Source organism: Balaenoptera musculus, chromosome 14 (genome assembly GCF_009873245.2).
Source record: "Balaenoptera musculus isolate JJ_BM4_2016_0621 chromosome 14, mBalMus1.pri.v3, whole genome shotgun sequence".
NCBI classification, from domain to species: domain Eukaryota; kingdom Metazoa; phylum Chordata; class Mammalia; order Artiodactyla; family Balaenopteridae; genus Balaenoptera; species Balaenoptera musculus.
In genome coordinates, this window is record NC_045798.1 from 22,163,856 (window position 1) to 22,183,329 (window position 19,474).

Consider the following 19,474-nt stretch of genomic DNA (forward strand, 5'->3'; position numbering starts at 1 on the left):
CCACCACATGGCCAATAAGTTGCTGTGCAGCCTCTGTTGGCACAATCCAGTGACAGGTCACCAAGGCTGCCCACTCCATTGTTAGGAAAGTATTCCTTGTACTGAGAGAGAAGATGCCTCCACATCATCTCCACCCTCTGATGACATTCGATGGTGCTGAACAATCCGAACCCATTCCTTCCTGGGGGCCCTTTCGCGTACTGTGCACACATTGCTTCCTCTGCCTGAGACTCTCCTTGCCCTGCTCCCTTATGGCTGACTCTCCCTGCTTAGCCTTTAAAGCTTAGGTCTAAAATCAGGCCACCTGTGAGGCCCGATCAAAATGGTCACACCCACCTCTACACGCCTGCCACACCTGGTTCCTCCACCGCATGACACCAGTGACACGTTACTTGCTACACCTCCATCTACCCATCAGGGCTTTTCCTGAGTGGCTGTGTCTGGGAACCCTCCAATCATGCTGACTACCAGAATGAGGAGCTCACTCTCTTTTTGTCCCTCTGATAAACCCAAGGAGCAACTGGGCCCAGCTGTGTCTTCTTTGTTAACACAGAGAGCAGGCCCCAGGCTCATGGCCCTCTGCCTTAGCTACAAGGTACCGGCGATACTGTTATCTTTTGCAGTATCTGTTGCAAATACTTTTGCATTTATTTTGATGGTTCTGCCTGTGTGTAACAGTTGATTTCGGTTTTTCATTTATCATGATGATATACAGTATCCTTTTAAAATAAATCATGCAAAGAATACATGTTCATTGTAGCAACTCTAGAAAACACAAGAAAAAAAAATCATAGTTCAAGCCTCACTTCCTTATAGAAGTTATCATTGACCCTCAAAGTCTATATAGGACCTCGAATTTTCTCTTTCCTGCTCTCCATTGTAAGTCCTCATAGCTCCACATACTTCTTCATAGCCTCTATCACAGTTGGCAAAAAATATTTTTGTGTATATTTTTCACTCATTCAGTAAATATTTAGTATGTCAGGCAGGAGAGGGGAGGGGAGGGGTAGGCCTAAGGCCTCTGCCCAGGAGGTTAGTACCAGTTTGATTTTGTCTCCCTGGCCAGGCCTTAAGTTCCAAGAGGGCTGGGGGCTTGTTGTTCTGGCTGCCTTTGGTGTCTCAGAGCTAACCACATGGCCTAGCCACGTGGACTCAATATTTGCTGAAGGAATCACAAAATCAAAGCCTGTCCTCACTCCTCCACCCCAGGCACACCACGCTGACCGTCAGCGTCAGCCTCAGCGGGTGGACATTCTTTTAGGCACACATCCAGTCTCTCTGGAAGCTATTAGGCTCCTGGGCCCCCCTGTGGGGTCTGCAGGCCCTCTGCTCCTGCTGAGGTCTGTGATCTGGGGGATTGTGGGCCGAGAGGAGACTAGTTTGGAAGTTAGGCACAAGACCTGGGCAGAGCAGGAGAAGGGCGTGGGGCCCCAGGAGACCCAGGCAGCGATGGTAGGGGGGGATGGAAAGGGAAAAGGAGATGATGGAGAGAAAGTGCCCCTGCAACCCAGAGCCTTGTCCATCTGTCTTAAATTGTTAGGGGGTTTTCCTTTCATAATGTGATAAACGCTATCTGTGCCGGCCCCCCCCACCCCCTCCACCCCCGCCCAGGAACGCACAGGCGCACATAACTATAGATTTCAGGGGGCTTACTCGCCCTCTGCCGCTCATCCTTGAGTGCCCCGTTAAGAACCCCTGGTATTATTGTTCAATGCTCCCATTTTACCGGGGTGGACACTGAGGCCCAGAGTGGGCAAAGGGTTTGCTCCAGGTCACAGAGCAAGTCTGTAGCAGAGATGCAGAGGCTCAGAGGACAAGAATAAGGACTTCTGCCCAGCATCTAAGTTGCTGAATGCACAGGGACTACGCCCACCTGTCTGGGTGGAGAGGGGGCGGGCGACCAGGTGGGGCGGGGCTTACTCGCGTTCCGCCTCCGCTGCCGGGTTCGGGGGCGGGGCCTTCCTCCAACCAGCAGCGCTCCAACATGGCTCCGCGTCTGTGCAGCATCTCTGCGGCGGCTCGGCGGCTGCTGGGGCGCCCGGGGCCCGGGGGCCGGGACGTTGCGGCTGTGGCTGCAGCGCGGTATGAGCCGGACCGGGCCAGGCGGGGACGGCGCGCGTGGGGGGTGCACGCGTGGGGGCCAGGGTCTGGGCTTGGGGGATGGGCAGAGACTCGGGCTTGTAATCTAGTGGTTAGTGGCGGAGCCATGGGGAGGAGGTCTGTTCAAAGAACGGGGGAGGTGGGAAAGGTATGCGCAGGGTCTTTGTCCTACTGGATGCCTGGCTCTGGGCTGAGAATGAAGGGTAGGGTGAATGAGAGGGGCAGGTCCTGGGCCCTGGGGAGTGGGAGCTGTCAGAGGGCAGGAGGAGTGGCCCCTTCCCAGGCCTTTGCGGTGATTGTGAGATAGTCCCCCTGGGGGCTTCTAGGAGAGGCAGCACCTCCTTCTGGAAGTTCTGGGAGTAAGAGATATGGGGAGCAATGGGAGATCCCTAAAGGCCGTGGCTGAACAGATCCTTTGCTCCCCAACCTTGAACAGTAGAAGTGGGGCAAAGGAGGCCTGAGAAAGGATGGGAGTTGCCCAGGGTCACTCCCCCTGCCATCCTGTGGCGGCACTGGGTCTGGACCCAGGCCTCCTGACACCCCTGTGCTCTTTGCACCACAACTGGTGGCCTCCTGGGAGAGGGAGGCTGGCTGGGCCATGGGCTTTTGTTTGGTCCCTGCTCTGGGCTGAGGCAGGGCTGGGCCTCCCTGACTGGCCCTGGGTGGCCCCTCCCTTCTCCGTCTCTAGCACCCTGTACTTCCCCCGTCTCTGCTCTTACCACCCTGTACACACTTGCCTGTCCCTGCCACTAGAGCATCACCTCATATTTCTGTTTACCCAGCCCCTGGCACAGGGCTCACAACAGTGTATGCTCAAGAACATTGGCCAAAGAAGTGAGGACACCTGTCCCCCCACCTGTGGAAGGGAGGGGTCTGTCCTGCCCAACAGCCCAGGCATGAAGCTGCAGAGTTCTGTTAGGCTTTGCTGTGAGATCTTCTAGAGTGCTGTGCAGTGGGGGTCAGGGGAGGCTGGGAAAGAGGAGCCAGGCATGTGCCCCCAACCTGACTGCCCAGTAATTGGGGAGAAAGCTGATAACATGGAGAGAGCCTAGAGTTTGCTTGGCACCAGCACATCTAACTCAGCCTTTTTCAGTGGGGTGACCTTGCATGAGTCATTTGGCCTCTTGAAGTCTCAGATTCCTAATCTGTAAAATGGGGTTGATAAAGTAGGATGTATTTCATAGAGTTGTTGAGGATTAACAAGGCCATGTGTGCAAAGTACCCAGCCCCTGGTGAATTTGCTGCAAATGTTGCCCCTCGCCCAAACCTGTGTCTCAAGAAATTTTTTCATGAGCCCCCAAGATGTCAGGGCTGAAGGGGCTTTGGGGAGATCACCTTCTGTGAGCCCCTTGTTTTCTAGATAAGGAAATGGAAGCTGGGGGCGGGACCACACTTCCCCAGGGTTACAAAATTGGTTGGTGGTAAAGCCATCTGTGTGGCGAATAGCCAGAGGCCACAAAAGGAGCATGGGACATAAAGGCAGCCTGCTGCTCCTCACTTATCCACTCCTTAACCTTGGATGGGGCACTGAACCTCTGTGATCCTTGGTTTCCTTCTCTCTAAAGTGGGGATGGGGATCCCTGCCTGGTGTTTTTCGTAGGATTGCTGTGCAGGTACTTGGATTAATACTTATCAAGTCCCTAAAGGACTGCTTCGAAGTTACTTACTCTCTGGTCCCACCTTACTCCCTGGTCCCACCGTACCTGGGAATCCTGCCGACCCTCCATCTGCCCCGTATCTCTCTGGAGTCACTAGAGGGGCCCTCTGGCCTCTGAGCTTTGGGGGCCGCTTGGGTACAGACCCAGTGTGGGCTTTGAAATCGGATAGACCTGGATTGGAATCCTCTTGGCCATTGATTAATTGTTTTCGAATAAGGCCTGGTACATCTCTGAGCCTCATTTTTCTCAATTTTTTTTTTTTTAAGAAATCTTTTTTTTTTTTTAAACGCATTGTTTACTTTGTTTATTTATTTTATTTATTTTTGGCTGTGTTGGGTCTTCGTTTCTGTGCGAGGGCTTTCTCTAGTTGTGGCAAGCGGGGGCCACTCTTCATCGCGGCCTCTCTTGTTGCGGAGCACAGGCTCCAGACGCGCGGGCTCAGTAATTGTGGCTCACGGGCCTAGTTGCTCCGCGGCATGTGGGATCTTCCCAGACCAGGGCTCGAACCCGTGTCCCCTGCGTTGGCAGGCAGATTCTCAACCACTGCGCCACCAGGGAAGCCCTCTATTTTGTTTTTGAGCCTCATTTTTCTCAAGAACATATTGTGAGGATCAGTTCTCAGCGCATAGAAAGTGCTCAGTACACAGCAGTTGCTACCGCTGCATCAGTAATGCTCTCGTTAACAGAACTTTAGTTCTTCCGGTTTGTCTTCCAAAGACAGACTTCAGGAACAATAAGCAGAAATGTGGCCCCTTTCTTTTTTTTTTTTAAATTTTATTTATTATTTTTGGCTGCATTGGGTCTTCGTTGCTGCGCACGGGCTTTCTCTAGTTGTGGGGAGCGGGGGCTGCTCTTCGTTTCAGTGCGCAGACTTCTCATTGCCATGGCTTCTCTTGTTGTGGAGCACGCGCTCTAGGCACACGGGCTTCAGTAGTTGCAGCATGTGGGCTCAGTAGTTGCGGCGCACAGGCTCTAGGGCACATGGGCTTCAGTAGTTGTGGCACGCGGGCTCAGTAGTTGTGGTACACAGGCTTAGTTGCTCTGCGGCATGTGGAATCTTCCCGGATCAGGGCTCGAACCCGTGTCCCCTACATTGGCAGGCGGATTCTTTTTTTTTTTTTTTTGGCTGTGTTGGGTCTTCGTTGCTGCATGTGGGCCCTCTCTAGTTGCGGCGAGCAGGGGCTACTCTTCATTGTGGTGCGTGGGCTTCTTATTGCCGTGGCTTCTCTTGTTGTGGAGCACGAGCTTTAGGCATGTGGGCCTCAGTAGTTGTGGCATGTGAGCTCAGTAGTTGTGGCTCGCAGGCTCAGTGGTTGTGGCGCACGGGCTTAATTGCTCCACGGCATGTGGGATCTTCCTGGACCAGGGATCGAACCCGTGTCCCCTGCATTGGCAGGCAGATTCTTAACCAGTGTGCCACCAGGAAAGTCCTGTGACCCCTTTCAGCCAACTCAAAACAGAAGAGTGTTTCAGGAATGTGCACAGAGCTGAACTTCCTAGCATATCAATCTAGAGCATTCCAGAGCATTTTCATGTGGTGAGGCACCAGACCGTTGATCCCTATTGAGAGTGCAAATGTGTCTCAAAAGTTCTCATCTGGGACAGATATTTACTGAGCAACTCCCATGCTAAAAGCATTGTGCTGGTACCCTGAAGGATGGAGAACGTCAGCTCTAGGCTTCCGGTGTGGCTGGGGAGACGAGACGTATTCACATGAAAATGATGGAGGGGCTGAGGGCGAAATAGGAGAGGTTTTTTTTTTTTTTTTTTTTTGGCCGTGCCCCACATGTGGGATTTTAGTCCCCCTGACCAGGGATCTAACCTGTGCCCCCTGCAGTGGAAGCACAAAGTCTTTTTTTTTTTTTTAATTGGAGTATAATTGCTTTACAATATTGTGTTAGTTTCTACTGTACAATGAAGTGAATCAGCTATATGTATACATATATCCCCTCCCTCTTGGACCTCCCTCCCTGCCCCCCCTCCAGCCCCCCAGTCCCCGAGCCCCCCAGCCTCCCAGCCCCCCAGCGCCCCAGCCATCCCACCCATCTAGGTCATCACAGAGCACCGAGCTGAGCTCCCTGAAGCACAGAGTCTTAACCACTGGACCACCAGGGAAGTCCCAGGAGAGATGTGTTTATGGAAGGGGTTGAACTGGTTTTTCTAGGCCTAAGGGGCATTCTTCTTTTTTTTTTTTTTAAATTTATTTAATTTATTTTATTTTTTGGCTGCATTGGGTCTTCATTGTTGTGCGCAGGCTTTCTCTACTTGCAGCGAGCGGGGGCTACTCTTCATTGCGGTGCGCGGGCTTCTCATTGCGGTGGCTTCTCTTTGTTGCAGAGCTCGGGCTCTAGGCGCACAGGCTTCAGTAGTTGTGGCATGAGGGCTCAGTAGTTGTGGCTCGCGGGCTCTAGAGCACAGGCTCAGTAGTTGTGGCGCACGGGCTTAGTTGCTCCGCGGCACGTGGGATCTTCCTGGACCAGGGCTCAAACCCGTGTCCTCTGCATTGGCAGGCGGGTTCTTAATCACTGCGCCACCAGGGAAGCCCCACCCTTGGGGCTTAATACATTCTTAATATAGTTTAGATACTAGAATCTTTGGTGTTTCTGGGATGATTTACTGAGATTACATGAAAAAAAGAAAGAAAGTAAGTTGGGACTGCCTTAGAGCAGTGATTCTCAGGTCTGAGTGTGCATCAGAATCCCTTGGCAGGCTTGTTAAAACCCAGATTGCTAGGCCCACCCCCAGAGTTTCTGTTGCAGTGGGTCTGGGATGGGGCCTCAAAACTTCTAACACGTTCTCAGGTGTTGCTAACGATAGGGAATCTTGGCTCTGTCGTCACCAAATTTAAGAGGGAATTGGGGACTTGCCCGGCAGTCCAGTGGTTAAGACTCTGCACTTCCACCGCTGGGGGCATGGGTTCAGTCCCTGGTCGGGGAACTAAGATCCCACATGCTGCGTGGGGCGGCCAAAAAAATAAATAAATAAAAATTAAAAATTAAGAAAAGGGGGGGGCTTCCCTGGTGGCGCAGTGGTTGAGAATCTGCCTGCCAATGCAGGGGACACGGGTTCGAGCCCTGGTCTGGGAAGATCCCACATGCCGCAGAGCAACTAGGCCCGTGAGCCACTATTACTGAGCCTGCACGTCTGGAGCCTGTGCTCCGCAACAAGAGAGGCCACAATAGTGAGAGGCCCGCGCACCGCGATGAAGAGTGGCCCCCACTTGCCACAACTAGAGAACGCCCTAGCACAGAAACAAAGACCCAACATAGCAATCAATCAATCAATAAATCTTTAAAAAAAAAAAAAGAAAAAGAAAAAAGGGGAATTGACTCTGGAAAGCTTGGCAAAATAGATTACAGCTAGAATCCCAAGTGGAGACATCCAGCCTTGTTTTATGGGCAGTAGGGATCCATAGAAGATTTTCAAGTGGAGGAATAGCATCACAACCATGGTGCATTACAAAATTGATGGGCAGGTTAGGACAAAAGGGAAAGAATGGGAGCCAGGAGTTCAGTTAGGAAGTTAGGTAGGAAGAGTGATATTAGCTGCACTGCCGTGTCTGCCCCATTCTCTACAAGGCGATCCTATTGCTCTTATTTTATGGATGAGGTAAATGAGGCTCATGAGAGATGACACTGGGCTGGGATTAGTGCTGGATTTGTCCAGAACCTGTGTTCTTAAGCACTAATTCTGCTGGTGGTGGTGGGGATGGAAAGGGCCCCTGACTCCCAAGTCCACACTCGGAGCCAAGGTCCACACTTTCGCTCCTTTCTTACCTCTCAGATTTCATCATTTTCATGCACCTGTGTCTTAGCTCCCCCCACACGCCTGCACTCGTTCCCCAAACGTGGTCTGAGCATGTGCCATGTCCCAGCACTGTTCCAGGCACTGGGGATACAGCAGGGATACACGAGACAGACGAGATCCCTATCCTCCTGGGGCTCTGCTTCTAGTGGGAGACAATAAACAAGGCACATAATAAACAAAAAAATTCTATAACGTGTTAGAAGGAGCTACAGAAAAATAGAGAGCAGGGTGAGAAGAGTTGGGGAGTTCAGGGACAGGAGAATGTTGTGATTTCATTGAGAAAGTGAAATTTGAACTCTTGAAAATGTGAACCCTCGGATGCTAGCTTCAAGTTCAGACCCTGCCCTGGGATATTCTTGGGACCTGTAGAAAAGATCTTTAGAGACAGGCTGCTCTACCCTGCTCTTTTGACACGTGGGGAAACAGAGACCCAGAGGCAGGAAAAATTAGACAGTGGTGGGAGGAGATGGGAGCCCATCAGAGCTCCTGGACCCCCTCACTCCCCAGCCCCTGGGGTCCCAGGCTGTCTCTTCAGGGCTGGCCACTTGGCTGTTTATCTTGGTCAGTGCTGATGTTAATAAATTACTCAAAGCCCAGTCCTGGAGCAAAGGTCTTTGTTGACAAATAGTAGGAGTGGCTGCCCTCCCTGTCACCACCCCTTCCAGCAGAAGCAGCCTCTCTGCATTCAAACCAAGGGTCAGGTCCCTCTGCCAGTGGCTTTGTTAAAAACACCTGGTTCTTCACAGTATCTACCTGATGCTAGTTCCCCATGTTGGTGCCAGATCTGAGGTGGGGCTGACTTTAGAGGAAAGAGCTCTGGGTTTTTTCCTGAGCTCTCTGCCCCTGATTTGCTATGTGACCTGGGGACAAGTTTCTTAACCCTCCCACCTCCGACCTTCTATTTTCTCATCTCGAAAATGGGGGCATTAATAGTATCAACATTATGATATCATTACATAGATTCAGCGGGATCATGTTAAGCTGATCACAGGTCCCTGGCACAGAGGATATCCTTAGCCAACATTAGCCATAGTGAGGCTCCCTTATTCTGGTCCCAAATTTTTCACAGACTACATCGACCATCTGATGATAACTGTCTTTGTTTTTTGTTAATGAAGCAAATACACACAAAATGATAGAAAGCCTATGAATTTGGAAATACTTTAAACAGTTTTTTTCACCTTTACAAAAAATTATAATGAGTAACGAAAAGTTTAACCATCTTCCTCTTCCCTCTCCTAGGTAAGCAGTATTAACAGTTTGGGACTGGGAGTTCCCGGGCAGTTCAGTGGTTGGAACTCGGCACTTTCACTGCTGTGGCCCGGGTTCAGTCCCTGGTCAGGGAACTAGGATCCTGCAGGCTGCTTGGCGTGGCCAAAAACCAACCAACCAACCAACCAACCAACAAAAAGCAGTCTGGGACAAATTGTTACTTATCTTTCTCTATGATTATACAAATATGTCACCACTTTAGGATGCTTTTTAAATTTTATCAGTCCCAGTACTTGCTCCATATTTTGGAGAAAAGCAATACTTTGATTTGCAAAACGTTTATCCTAGCCACAGAAAAGGCTTGAAAAAGGAGAGGACTTGCTGATGGGGCCCCCACTGCCAGGCTCCTTGGCTAGAAATCATCCAGCGGGAGGCTAGTGTTTCAGGCCTGGCTACAAGCTGCACCACTGCTGTTAAGTAAGATGATTTACCACCTCTGGCAGCCTAAAAGTAATCCCCACCCCTGCTGGGACCTTGTGTGGGGAGTGCAGTTATGATCTGGCAGGACCTGGTGGTTGGTCCCCCTGCTCTGAACAAGGCATGTCATTCATTCATTCATTCTCACAGCAACATAGCAATGTGCACAGGGCAGATATTTGTCAATTAAGTGTTGGCTGGATGAGTGAATGAATCTTGCCTTGTGATGCCTTTGACCCCCTCTACCTGCCTTTATCTGCCAAATCAGCCCTGGAGATTTGGAGACTGGCCAGATCACCTCCTCTGGAGAGCCAACCCAGACTTCCAGAGGCCAAGTTCAGGCTCACACATCTGGGCTCTCCCAGAGACCTCTGGCTGTAACTGTGTTCCAAGGTCCACTTCTCCCAGCAGACTGTGACCTCCTCAAGGACAAAGTGTGCTTGTCTTGGGCTCTCCATTTGTGGGGCTGGGATTGGGCACAGGCCAGGTGTAGTGTGAGCACCAGGGAGGACGGTGAGTGCAGCCCTCTCGTCAGAGGGGACATAAATTGCAAAGAGAGCACAGAGTGAAAGAGCCTGGTGTGTTCAGGGAGAAGCATAGCTGGAGAGCGGGATACACAGGTGGGGGATGGACAGGATGGGAGGCTGCCAAGGTAGGTTGGGCTGTCATGGGCTTTGGACATCAGGCAAGATGGGTGCGGGGTTGATCCTCTTGTCAGGGGATGCAGTTGTGTGGTCCAAGTGGAGGACCTCTTGGAAAGGGGTGAAGTGGAGGCAGGGAAGCTGGAGAGAGAGGTGGGAGGTGGGGCTGCCTCTCCTGGCCTCCTGAGGCTCCGCAGAGCTTCAAGAAGCGAACTGGACAGCCAGGATCTCTGTAGAAAGGACCAGGTGTGCTCAGCCGGCTCCAATGACATGACATCTTCTGGAGCTGCCATGGGATTCTGTGGCTGCATTCCCAGAAATGTGTGTCACTAGCCTTGGGGAGCAAGGCGTCTGAGCAGATGTAAGCAGGTCCCCCCTGAACTCCTCTGTCCCGCAGCTTCTATTCCAAGGACAATGAAGGCAGCTGGTTCCGTTCTCTGTTCGTACACAAGGTGGATCCCCGGAAGGACGCCCACTCCACCCTGCTGTCCAAGAAGGAGACCAGCAACCTCTACAAGATCCAGTGTGAGTGGCTGCTGAGTTGGCCAGCCCGCCCTCCCAGGGCCTCTGGGGGCCTGCAAGGCTCCGGCTGGGACTTGAGAGGGTCTGGGACATCCCGAGCTGTCCTGGGAGCCCAGGCCCTGTGGGGCTACCCCCAGCACAGCTCCCCACAGACACCCCGCTCCCCCTCGCTTCACCTCCTGTTATCTGTCCTCTGTTGCAGTTCACAACGTGAAGCCCGAGTGTCTGGATGCCTACAACAGCCTGACGTGAGCTGACCCTAACCCTAACCCTCCTGTCCCAGTCCCTGCTTGGGTGGGGGCCTCTATCCCAGCGCTGTTCTCCGTGCAGAAATCCAGGGGGGGTGTAGATTTCAGAGCCACAAGTCCTCTCGTGCAGACTCTGCATCTTAGAGATGGGGAGACTGAGGCCCAACTCTGCGGGCCTGAGTTGGAAGCCTCATCTCAGGGGCTCTGGTGGCTGGTGTGAGCCCTCTCCCTTCTCTGTGCCCCTCCCGCAGGGAGGCTGTGCTGCCCAAGCTGCACCTGGATGAGGACTATCCCTGCTCGCTCGTGGGCAACTGGAACACATGGTACGGGGAGCAGGACCAGGCAGGTGAGCTGCCCACCCCCCAGCGCCACTGCTGCCCAGCCCAGGTGGCTGCCCTCCACTCCCTCTGCAGCGGCACCCAGAGGGGTCTTTCTAAGTACAGCCCCCGTCAGCTCACTCCCCTGCCCAAACATCTGTGGTGGCTCCCTCTGCCCTTGGGGTGCCCCACGAGGCTCTCGGGCCCTTCCCTGCCCAGCGTCAAGCCTTGTCTCGCCACGTCCTCCTGCTCACTGCACCATCCCACCCAGGACTTCTTTCTGTTCTTCAGATGGATAGTTTTTCCCTCTAGTTCCACGCTCTTGTTCATGCTGTTTCATCAGCCTGAAGCATTCTTTCTCCCTTGCCTCCTCTACTTGGCTCACTCCTCTACTCACCTTTTATTTTGGTGTAGACATCACCTCCTCCTGGAGGCCTCCCCTGATTCCCTCCACCGCAGCTGGGTGAGGCACCTCTCCTGGCTCCCCAGCCCCCAGGACTTGCCTCTTCACAGCCCTGATCATGTGCCCTGTTCTGTCTGTCTCCCTGTGGAGGTGGTGAGTTCCGGGAGGGCGGGGCCCCTGCCTTTCTTCACCACTGAACCCCCGGTATGCCGTATGTGTTTGTGGAATAAAAGGGACTCTTGTCTGAGCTGGTTCCTTACAGCTTCCCAGCGGTACCCCCAGCACGCCCCATCCCACCCCAACATGCCCACCTCGGTTGGCACCAGCTGTGAGGACCCACACATGAATTTGGTTCACTCACAGCATCCCAGCCACTTAGAGGGGCCTTGGCATTTAGATCTGCACTGTTCAGGAAAGTAACCACTAACCACGTGTAGCTATTTCAATTTAAATTGGGTAAAGTTAAATAAAATGAAAAATTCAGTTCCTCAGTCACACTAGTCACATTTCAAGTGCCCAGTGATAGAAATATGTGGCTCGTGGCTACCATCTTGGATGGCACAGCTGTAGAACTTTTCCATCATAGTAGAAAGTCCTTTTGGACAGTGCTGATTAGACTGCGTACAGCACAGGGAGCTCCTCTGGTGCAGCTCTGATAGAGGGTCCTCTATGCTTCCCTTGAACACTCACAGCTATGGGGAGCTCACTACTGCGTAAGCCAACTTACCTCATCCTTCAACTGCCCTGATAATTGTATGTGTTTTTTTTTGTTTGTTTTTTAAATCTGTGATCTGCAGTTAGGTAGATTCTCTTAATCATTTATTCTGTTTCAGTAACAGTCACTGACACATTAATAGTGGGGTAAGAGAAAAGCTGTCTTCCGTTCCAGCCCCTACAGTTTTCCCGTTTTAGGTACAACCTAATCAGTTCCAGCAGTACTTCTTGTATTCTTCTAAGTATCTGCTAATTGAGAAATGACGTTTGAGGAATGGGAGCGTGAATTTTAAAGCATGTCCTATATTTTGTGTATCTTGAGGGGTTGTCCCCTATGTAGAATCATCTGGGGAGCAGATCCACTGAGCCACCCCCTGGGAGTAGGGCTCAGGAATCTACATTTTAATGAATTTAATGAATTCGGTTTTTTGTAAAAAACCTCCAATCCATCTTCTAGATGGAACACTATCATTGTTAGAAAATTCTTTCTTCTCATGGGCCTTGGATGCCCTCCTTGTAACTTTTACCTCTTGGCCCCTAGAATTAGGCTAATGCCTCTTCCACAGGTCAGCATTCCTGGTCTTAATAGACTGCCATCCATACAGTACTTTTGCTGTTTCCCTTGGAAAGAGGCCTTTAAACCATAGGCTCAGACCATTTTGCAGATGGGAAAATCAAGGCAGAGATGGAGTCAAAAGGCAGGTGAGCGACCAGCTGGGGATAAGTAACAAGAGTCTGAAATGCCAAGCCACTGGCCAGCCAAATGCTCTCAGCCTTAGCCTGCCCGATTGACCTTTTGGGGACCTTGCTCCCTTGGCCCCAGCCATGCTCCCAAGCATGACAAGACTGTTCCTTCTCTTGCACACAAACTAGGTTTCTTTATTACTGGAAGATGTATCAGGGTTTTCCTAGGGCTGCTGTAAAAAGTACCAACTACTGGTGGGCTTAAAACAACAGAAATCTATTCCCTCTAGTTCTGGAGTCCCGAAGTCTGAAATCAAGGTGTTGGTAGGGGCGTGCTCCCTCCAAAGGCTCTAGGGGAGAATCTTTTCTTGCCTTTTCCAGCTTCTAGCGGTGGCCGGAAATCCTTGGCACTCCTTGGCTCACAGATGCATTGCTCCAACCTCTGCCTCCTCAGTCACGTGGTGTTCTCCCTGGGTGTCTGTCTTCACATGGTGTTGCCCTCTGTGTCCAAGTCTCCCTCTTCTTATAAGGACATCAGTCATTGAATTTAGGGCCCACCCAATATGACCTCACCTTAGCTTGACTATCACTAGAAAGACCCTATTTCAAATAAGGTCACATTCTGAGGTTCTAGGTTGGCATGAATTTGGGGGTGGGGGTGGAGGACACTATTTAAGCCAGTACAGAGACTGTGATAAAAAATGCAAACGGTACAAAGAGTTTGCAATGAAAAGTAAACCTCCCTCCTGCCTGTGAACCCCAGGCCTCAGTTCTTTGCCGCAAGGGTATCTCCTGTCACAATCTCGATAGCTCTCCATCGAGAGGTGGTACATAGACCAGCATCTCTGGATATGTTCCTCCCCCTCTAAACACACGTGGTACCATACCTCACATGCTGTTCTGTTTCTTAGTTTTTTTCCTTTAATTCAGTGTTTTGGAGTCATCCATCTCTGCCCATCAGACCTACCCCTTCCTTTGGCCCAGCCTGTCCCTCACAGGCCTGGTGGTCTGCTTTACGCATGCGCAGCTCCTAGGGTACAAGTTCACGTCCGATCCTCTTGTTGCTATTTAAAGAAGTTTGGGTGGGAGCGTTATTCTCATTTTCAAGATGAGGACATTGAGGCCTAGAGGGTTCAAAGGCCACCTGGCAGAGCTGCAGCTTAAACCTAGGTCTCCGGGGCTTGTGTCTGGCGTTCTCCCCTGCCTAGTGCTGCCCCCACCAAGGCAGAGGGAACTCAGAGAGTCCTGGTGCTACAGGGAACCAGGCTGGAGCCTCCCCTTTTACATACACACCTAACCAGCCTCGGGGTAAGCAGGGCAGGGTCCCCGCAGCCCCCTGACCTGTACCCTCCTCCCTGCCCCCCAACAGTGCACCTGTGGCGATTCTCAGGTGGCTACCCAGCCCTCATGGACTGCATGAACAAGCTCAAAAACAACAAGGTATGTTGGCGTCCACTCGGCAAAGCTCTCCGGATGCTGGTTCTGGCTCAGCCCTGTGCTGGGGGCTGCCTCCGTCAGCCTGTGGGACACACCGATGGGGCCAGGGCACTTCCTGGCTGCCGTGCCCAAACCACCATGCCCGCAGGAGTACCTGGAGTTCCGAAAGGAGCGGAGCCAGATGCTGCTGTCCAGGAGGAACCAGCTGCTCCTCGAGTTCAGCTTCTGGAACGAGCCACAGCCTAGAGCCGGCCCCAACATCTACGAGCTGAGGACGTACAAGCTCAAGGTGCCTCCCCCGCCAGGTCCCCGCCTGTCTCCCACCCTTCCTGCAGCAGCGCTGCTTTCCTGGTACCCTGAGGTGGGCGGGCCTGGTGCCCCAGCATCTAGATTGGGGCTTCTGGCCCCAGAACAGAGGTGTGTGTGCATGTGTGCACACGTGCACACCCAGGTGTGAGTCAGGGCCCCGTGAATAAGGTGAAGCGGCCCCAGGAGCTGCAGAGACATGACAGTTTCCCATCCCCACCCAACAGTGGTGCTTGAAATACCAGAAGGGGGCTCATTCGCCTCTTCTGCTTTGGTTCTCTTTCAGCCGGGAACCATGATCGAATGGGGGAACAACTGGTGAGTGGTGGTGCTGGGGAGTTGGGGGTACCCTGCGCACCTGCCCCACCAAGGCCCCTGGTGGGGCACCTTTCCCAGGGCCCTGTAGCAGGGAACCCGTCATCCTCCATGCCATCTCCAGGAGATGGTGATGATCCAACCAGCGGGGTGAGGATCCTCTAGACCACTGTGGTAGTACACCCAGCCAGCGGCTGCACCTCCATCACCCTGGTCCCTGATCATTTCTGAGAGCCAAGGGCCCTACCTCAGGCTCCTCCCTTGATGTGTAACTGAGAAACCAGCCTGGGAACACCCCGGAGGGCCCTTTGCACCGGCCCTGGCCTCTGCCCCACACTTTTCTGCCATCCCCAGGGCTCGGGCCATCAAGTACCGGCAGGAGAACCAGGAGGCAGTGGGCGGCTTCTTCTCGCAGATAGGAGAGCTCTACGTTGTGCACCATCTCTGGGGTAGGCTGGGGACCCTCCAGGACCCTCTGTGGCCCCCTTTCTCCACTCTCAGTCCATGTCAACAATGCGAATACATTAGTGCCCTTGTGGAGCTTACATTCCAGCAGAGGGAGACACCACCTCAGACATAAAGTAACAGAAAAGATAATTTCGGATTATTACAAATCATAAAGAGAGAGGGAGAAATAATGAAGAAAAATATGGGAAGCTTCATTGGCTTAGATAGACTAGAACGCCTCTCTAAGGAGGTGAAATGTAAGCTCAGCTAAAGGATGAGGAGTCAGCTGTGAATTGCCAGGGAAGGGTATTCCAAGTAGAGGGAACAACACGTGCAAAGGCCCTGCGGCGGGGAAAGGCCTTCAGGGTTTTGAGGCATGCAAAGGAGGCCTGTGTGGAGGGAGTGGGAAAGAGAGTGGGAAGATGTGGATGGGCCAGGTTAGACTGGGTCTTGCAGGCCATGGGGATGAGATGAGTTGGGATTTATTCTTTTTCTTTTTCTCTTTTTTTTTTTTTCGGCTGCACCGCGAGGCTTGAGGGATCTTAGTTCCCCGACCAGAGATCGAACCCAATCCCCCTGCACTGGAAGTGCAGAGTCCTAACCACTGGACCATCAGGGAATTCCTGGGATTTATTCTAACTGCAGCGGGCGACTGCTGCAGCGTTTCAAGCAGCATGAAATGACCTGATTTGTGTTCTAATGATTCCTCTGGCTGCCATGTGCTTTGTTGGGAGCACTTTGTAGGGGAGCAAGAGAGGATGTGGGGCATCAGGAGGTGGTTATAGTAGCTCAGGAGGGAGAGGATGGTGGCCTGGCCTAAGGTGGTGACAGTGAGGATGCTGAGAATTCCACAGATTCATTGGTCTGGAACCAACGGGACTGGTGGACGAATTGTCTGTCTGGGGTGGGGGAGGGAGAGAGGACCCCAGGACTCCAAGACTCCTGTTTGAGCAGCTCTGTGTTGCTTACTGAGACCCTTGGAGGAGCAGGTTGGAGAGTCAGGAGTGTACTTTTGGTCCTTAGAAGTGTTACCTTTGAGACACTGACACATCTGAGTGGAAATGTCAAGTGGACACTGGATAGTCAAGTCTAGAGCCCAGGGGAGAGTTTTGGGCTGGAAATACACAAGAAATGTACCAACTGGATGAGATTGTCAAAGCAGACAGTGTTTGCTAACAGTTGGAGGCATCAGGGGAGGAAGAGACAGCAGGGCAGGGTTTGGGATAACGGAAGGAGGGCCTTGTGCTGGGTACAGGCTCAGATCCTCTGTGCCTCAGGAATGAGCCTGTGCCTTCCCCACAGCCTATAAAGACCTGCAGTCTCGGGAGGAGACCAGAAATGCTGCCTGGAGGAAGAGGGGCTGGGATGAAAATGTCTACTACACAGGTGAGCACCTCCTCTGAGGTCATCTGCCAAGAGCCCTATCTGAGGATGGAACCCCTCTGCAAGTAGATCTGACCTCATTTGATTACCTCTCGTGATGGAGAACTCACTTTCAGGACAATGAGTTAGTAGGTTCCTGTCCTGGTGGCATGCTCCCCGGGATGCAGGCTGTCCTGGGTGAGTGCTCCAAGGGGCAATAACACAGCCAGGTGGTCCCTGCCTCAGAGAAGTGTTGTAGTTGAGCACACAGTGTGACCTTGGGCCTGGTTCTTCACCTCACTGATGCTGTTTTCCATCTGTAAGGTGGCAATGGTGAGAATGCCTCCCTCAGAGGGCTGGAGGGAGGGTTCCAGGAGCTAATTTATGAAAAGTGCTTGGCCTAGACTCTGGCGCAGAGGAGGCGCACAGTCAATTTTTTCGAGCAAGTTTTTTGCGTACAGCATTTGCCACTTTGCCGGGACCCCTGGGAACCACCTGGAGTCAGTAGGTGCTGATTGAGCACTCACTGTGTACCAGGGACTGTGGTGGGCGGGAGTTGGGAGGCAGAGAATGCCCTGCCCTTAAGGAACTTACAGCTGAGCTTCCACACTTACCAGCTGGTGTGCGGGAGAATGCATCTCCTGAAGGAGTTAGCGTGGTCCCAAATGACAGTGTCAGCATCCCCTGGAAGCTTGTTAGAAATGCCCAATCTCAACCCCCTCCCTCCCCGCACTGAATCAAGATCTGCCCTTGGGCTTCCCTGGTGGCGCAGTGGTTGAGAATCTGCCTGCTAATGCAGGGGACACGGGTTCGAGCCCTGGTCTGGGAAGATCCCACATGCTGCGGAGCAACTAGGCCCATGAGCCACAACTACTGAGCCTGCGCGTCTGGAGCCTGTGCTCCACAACAAGAGAGGCCACGATAGTGAGAGGCCTGCGCACTGCAATGAAGAGTGGCCCCCGCTTGCCGCAACTAGAGAAAGCCCTAGCACAGAAACGAAGACCCAACTTGGCAATCAATCAATCAATCAATAAATAAATCTTAAAAAAAAAAAAAAGATCTGCCCTTGAACGAGAACTGTAGGTAATTTGTAAGCACGGTAAAGTTTACCTTCACTGGGCAGGAGGAAAGAGTCTGACCTTCTGGGTGACCTTGGGCTGACCCGCTCTGGGCTGCAGCGTCCCCACCTGTAAAATGAGTCAGTTGAACTAAATCAGTGTTTTTCAAACCTTAGCCCTTTGAGGACACCCTCACAGCTTTTGTCCTGCCAGTTTTCTTCTGCTACAATTATTTTCTTGATCTCTTCCTTTAAATCCCCCTGCCTTGTTCTTCACCTAGCTTTGTCCTAAGCAATAATATCTGTGAAATCACTTTTAAACTGTGATGGTTATTTTTTCACATACATAGGAAATAAATATATAATTATGAAAATTTTTAAAAATTTATTTATTTATTTATTTATTTATTTATTTATTTATTTATTTATTTTTGGCTGTGTTGGGTCTTTGTTGCTGCGCTTAGGCTTTCTCTAGTTGCGGCGAGCGGGGGCTACTCTTTGTTGCGGTGCGCGGGCTTCTTATTGCGGTGGCTTCTCTTGTTGTGGAGGACAGGCTCTAGGCATGTGGGCTTCAGTAGTTGCAGCATGCAGGCTCAGTAGTTGCGGCGCACGGGCTTAGTTGCTCCATGGCATGTGGGATCTTCCCGGACCAGGGCTCCAACCCGTGTCCCCTGCATTGGCAGGTGGATTCTTAACTACTGCACCACCAGGGAAGTCCCAATTATGAAAAATTTTAAAAGCTGCCTTTCATCACAGCCTAAGTCCCCTCGTATCCCACAGTTTGGGAGATGTGGCGCTCTCCATGGGCCATTCCAGGAGAGCAGTGGGGTTTCCCTGTCTCAGCATCCCGGGTCTCCTCCTCCTTCAGGGGCTAGTTTTGGGGGGTTGGCTCACCTCAGCCCCCTCTGCCTCAGTGACCTCTGCCTCTCTCTCTGCAGTCCCCCTGGTTCGACACATGGAGTCTCGGATCATGATCCCTTTGAAGATCTCACCTCTCCAGTGATGCTGCCGCTGCCTCCACCTCCTCCCACCTCTCCCTCAGGGTAGCCATGGACAGAGGAGATCCCAGCCCTGATGTCTTGGTTTTCTCTCAGACTCTGTGGACTCTGGGGGTAGTGCTCAGCTCAGAGAAGGGGGAGCTGAAGGATGATGGGGTTCTGAGAACTCGCAGCCCTGTCCAGACCCTTCCCACCTTCCCTGCCCACCTGTTCCCCTGTGCTGGAAGCAGTTGTTAATTTCTCTGAATGAAGAACAGCAACCTTTTGTGTCTTTTCACATTTTCCCCTAAGATTCCTCATCTCAAGGCCACCAGTCCATAATCATCACCATGGAAATCCTCAGCTTTGCTTAAGTTGCACAAAAGGTAGTGTGTCCAGTGGTTAGAGGTGGGGTGGGAAGGGAGGAGGTCAGACCAGGCCAGGCTCTCAGGAATTCCCTGGTCTCTACTGGGCCACCCACTTGCTGGACAGTCTGAGCCAAGTCCCTTCTACTGGAGAAAAGCCTAGAACTGCCTCAAGAAGCAAAAGGGAAAACCCTCAAGTTAGCTAAGTCAGTAGGACATCCACATATTCCACTCAGAAAGCCTGGGAAAAGGGATGGGAGCTGGGAAGGACCTGGGGGAGGGAAACAATGGAACAGGAACCCAGAAGGTGGAACTTAGAACTCAGAACTTGGGTTTGAACTGAAGAATTTGGAATACAGAATTGGGGAGATAGAACAGAGATGACAGAAGACCACTTGGGGAGGGGTTCCTAATACAAGACAGTT

The 19,474-nt window shown here is 52.1% G+C and overlaps 1 protein-coding gene across 1 annotated transcript; it reads left to right on the top strand.

Moving 5' to 3' along the window:
• Window positions 1–1,947: 1,947 nt before the first annotated feature.
• Window positions 1,948–18,982, top strand: NIPSNAP1 (nipsnap homolog 1). Its single transcript, XM_036874135.1, has 10 exons — window positions 1,948–2,082; window positions 10,293–10,420; window positions 10,620–10,665; window positions 10,917–11,011; window positions 14,153–14,223; window positions 14,369–14,509; window positions 14,813–14,844; window positions 15,196–15,290; window positions 16,591–16,674; window positions 18,646–18,982. Exons 1-10 carry the CDS (start codon window positions 1,985–1,987, stop codon window positions 18,708–18,710), a joined length of 855 nt encoding a protein of 284 aa, XP_036730030.1. The 5' UTR covers window positions 1,948–1,984; the 3' UTR covers window positions 18,711–18,982.
• Window positions 18,983–19,474: the final 492 nt, after the last annotated feature.

Coding starts and splice junctions, on each gene's coding strand:
- NIPSNAP1 (XM_036874135.1), top strand. CDS start 1,985: ATGGCTCCGCGTCTGTGCAGCATCTCTGCGGCGGCTCGGCGGCTGCTG. Junction 15,291..16,590: donor CGTTGTGCACCATCTCTGGG/GTAGGCTGGGGA, acceptor CCTTCCCCACAG/CCTATAAAGACCTGCAGTCT. Junction 16,675..18,645: donor TGAAAATGTCTACTACACAG/GTGAGCACCTCC, acceptor CTCTCTCTGCAG/TCCCCCTGGTTCGACACATG.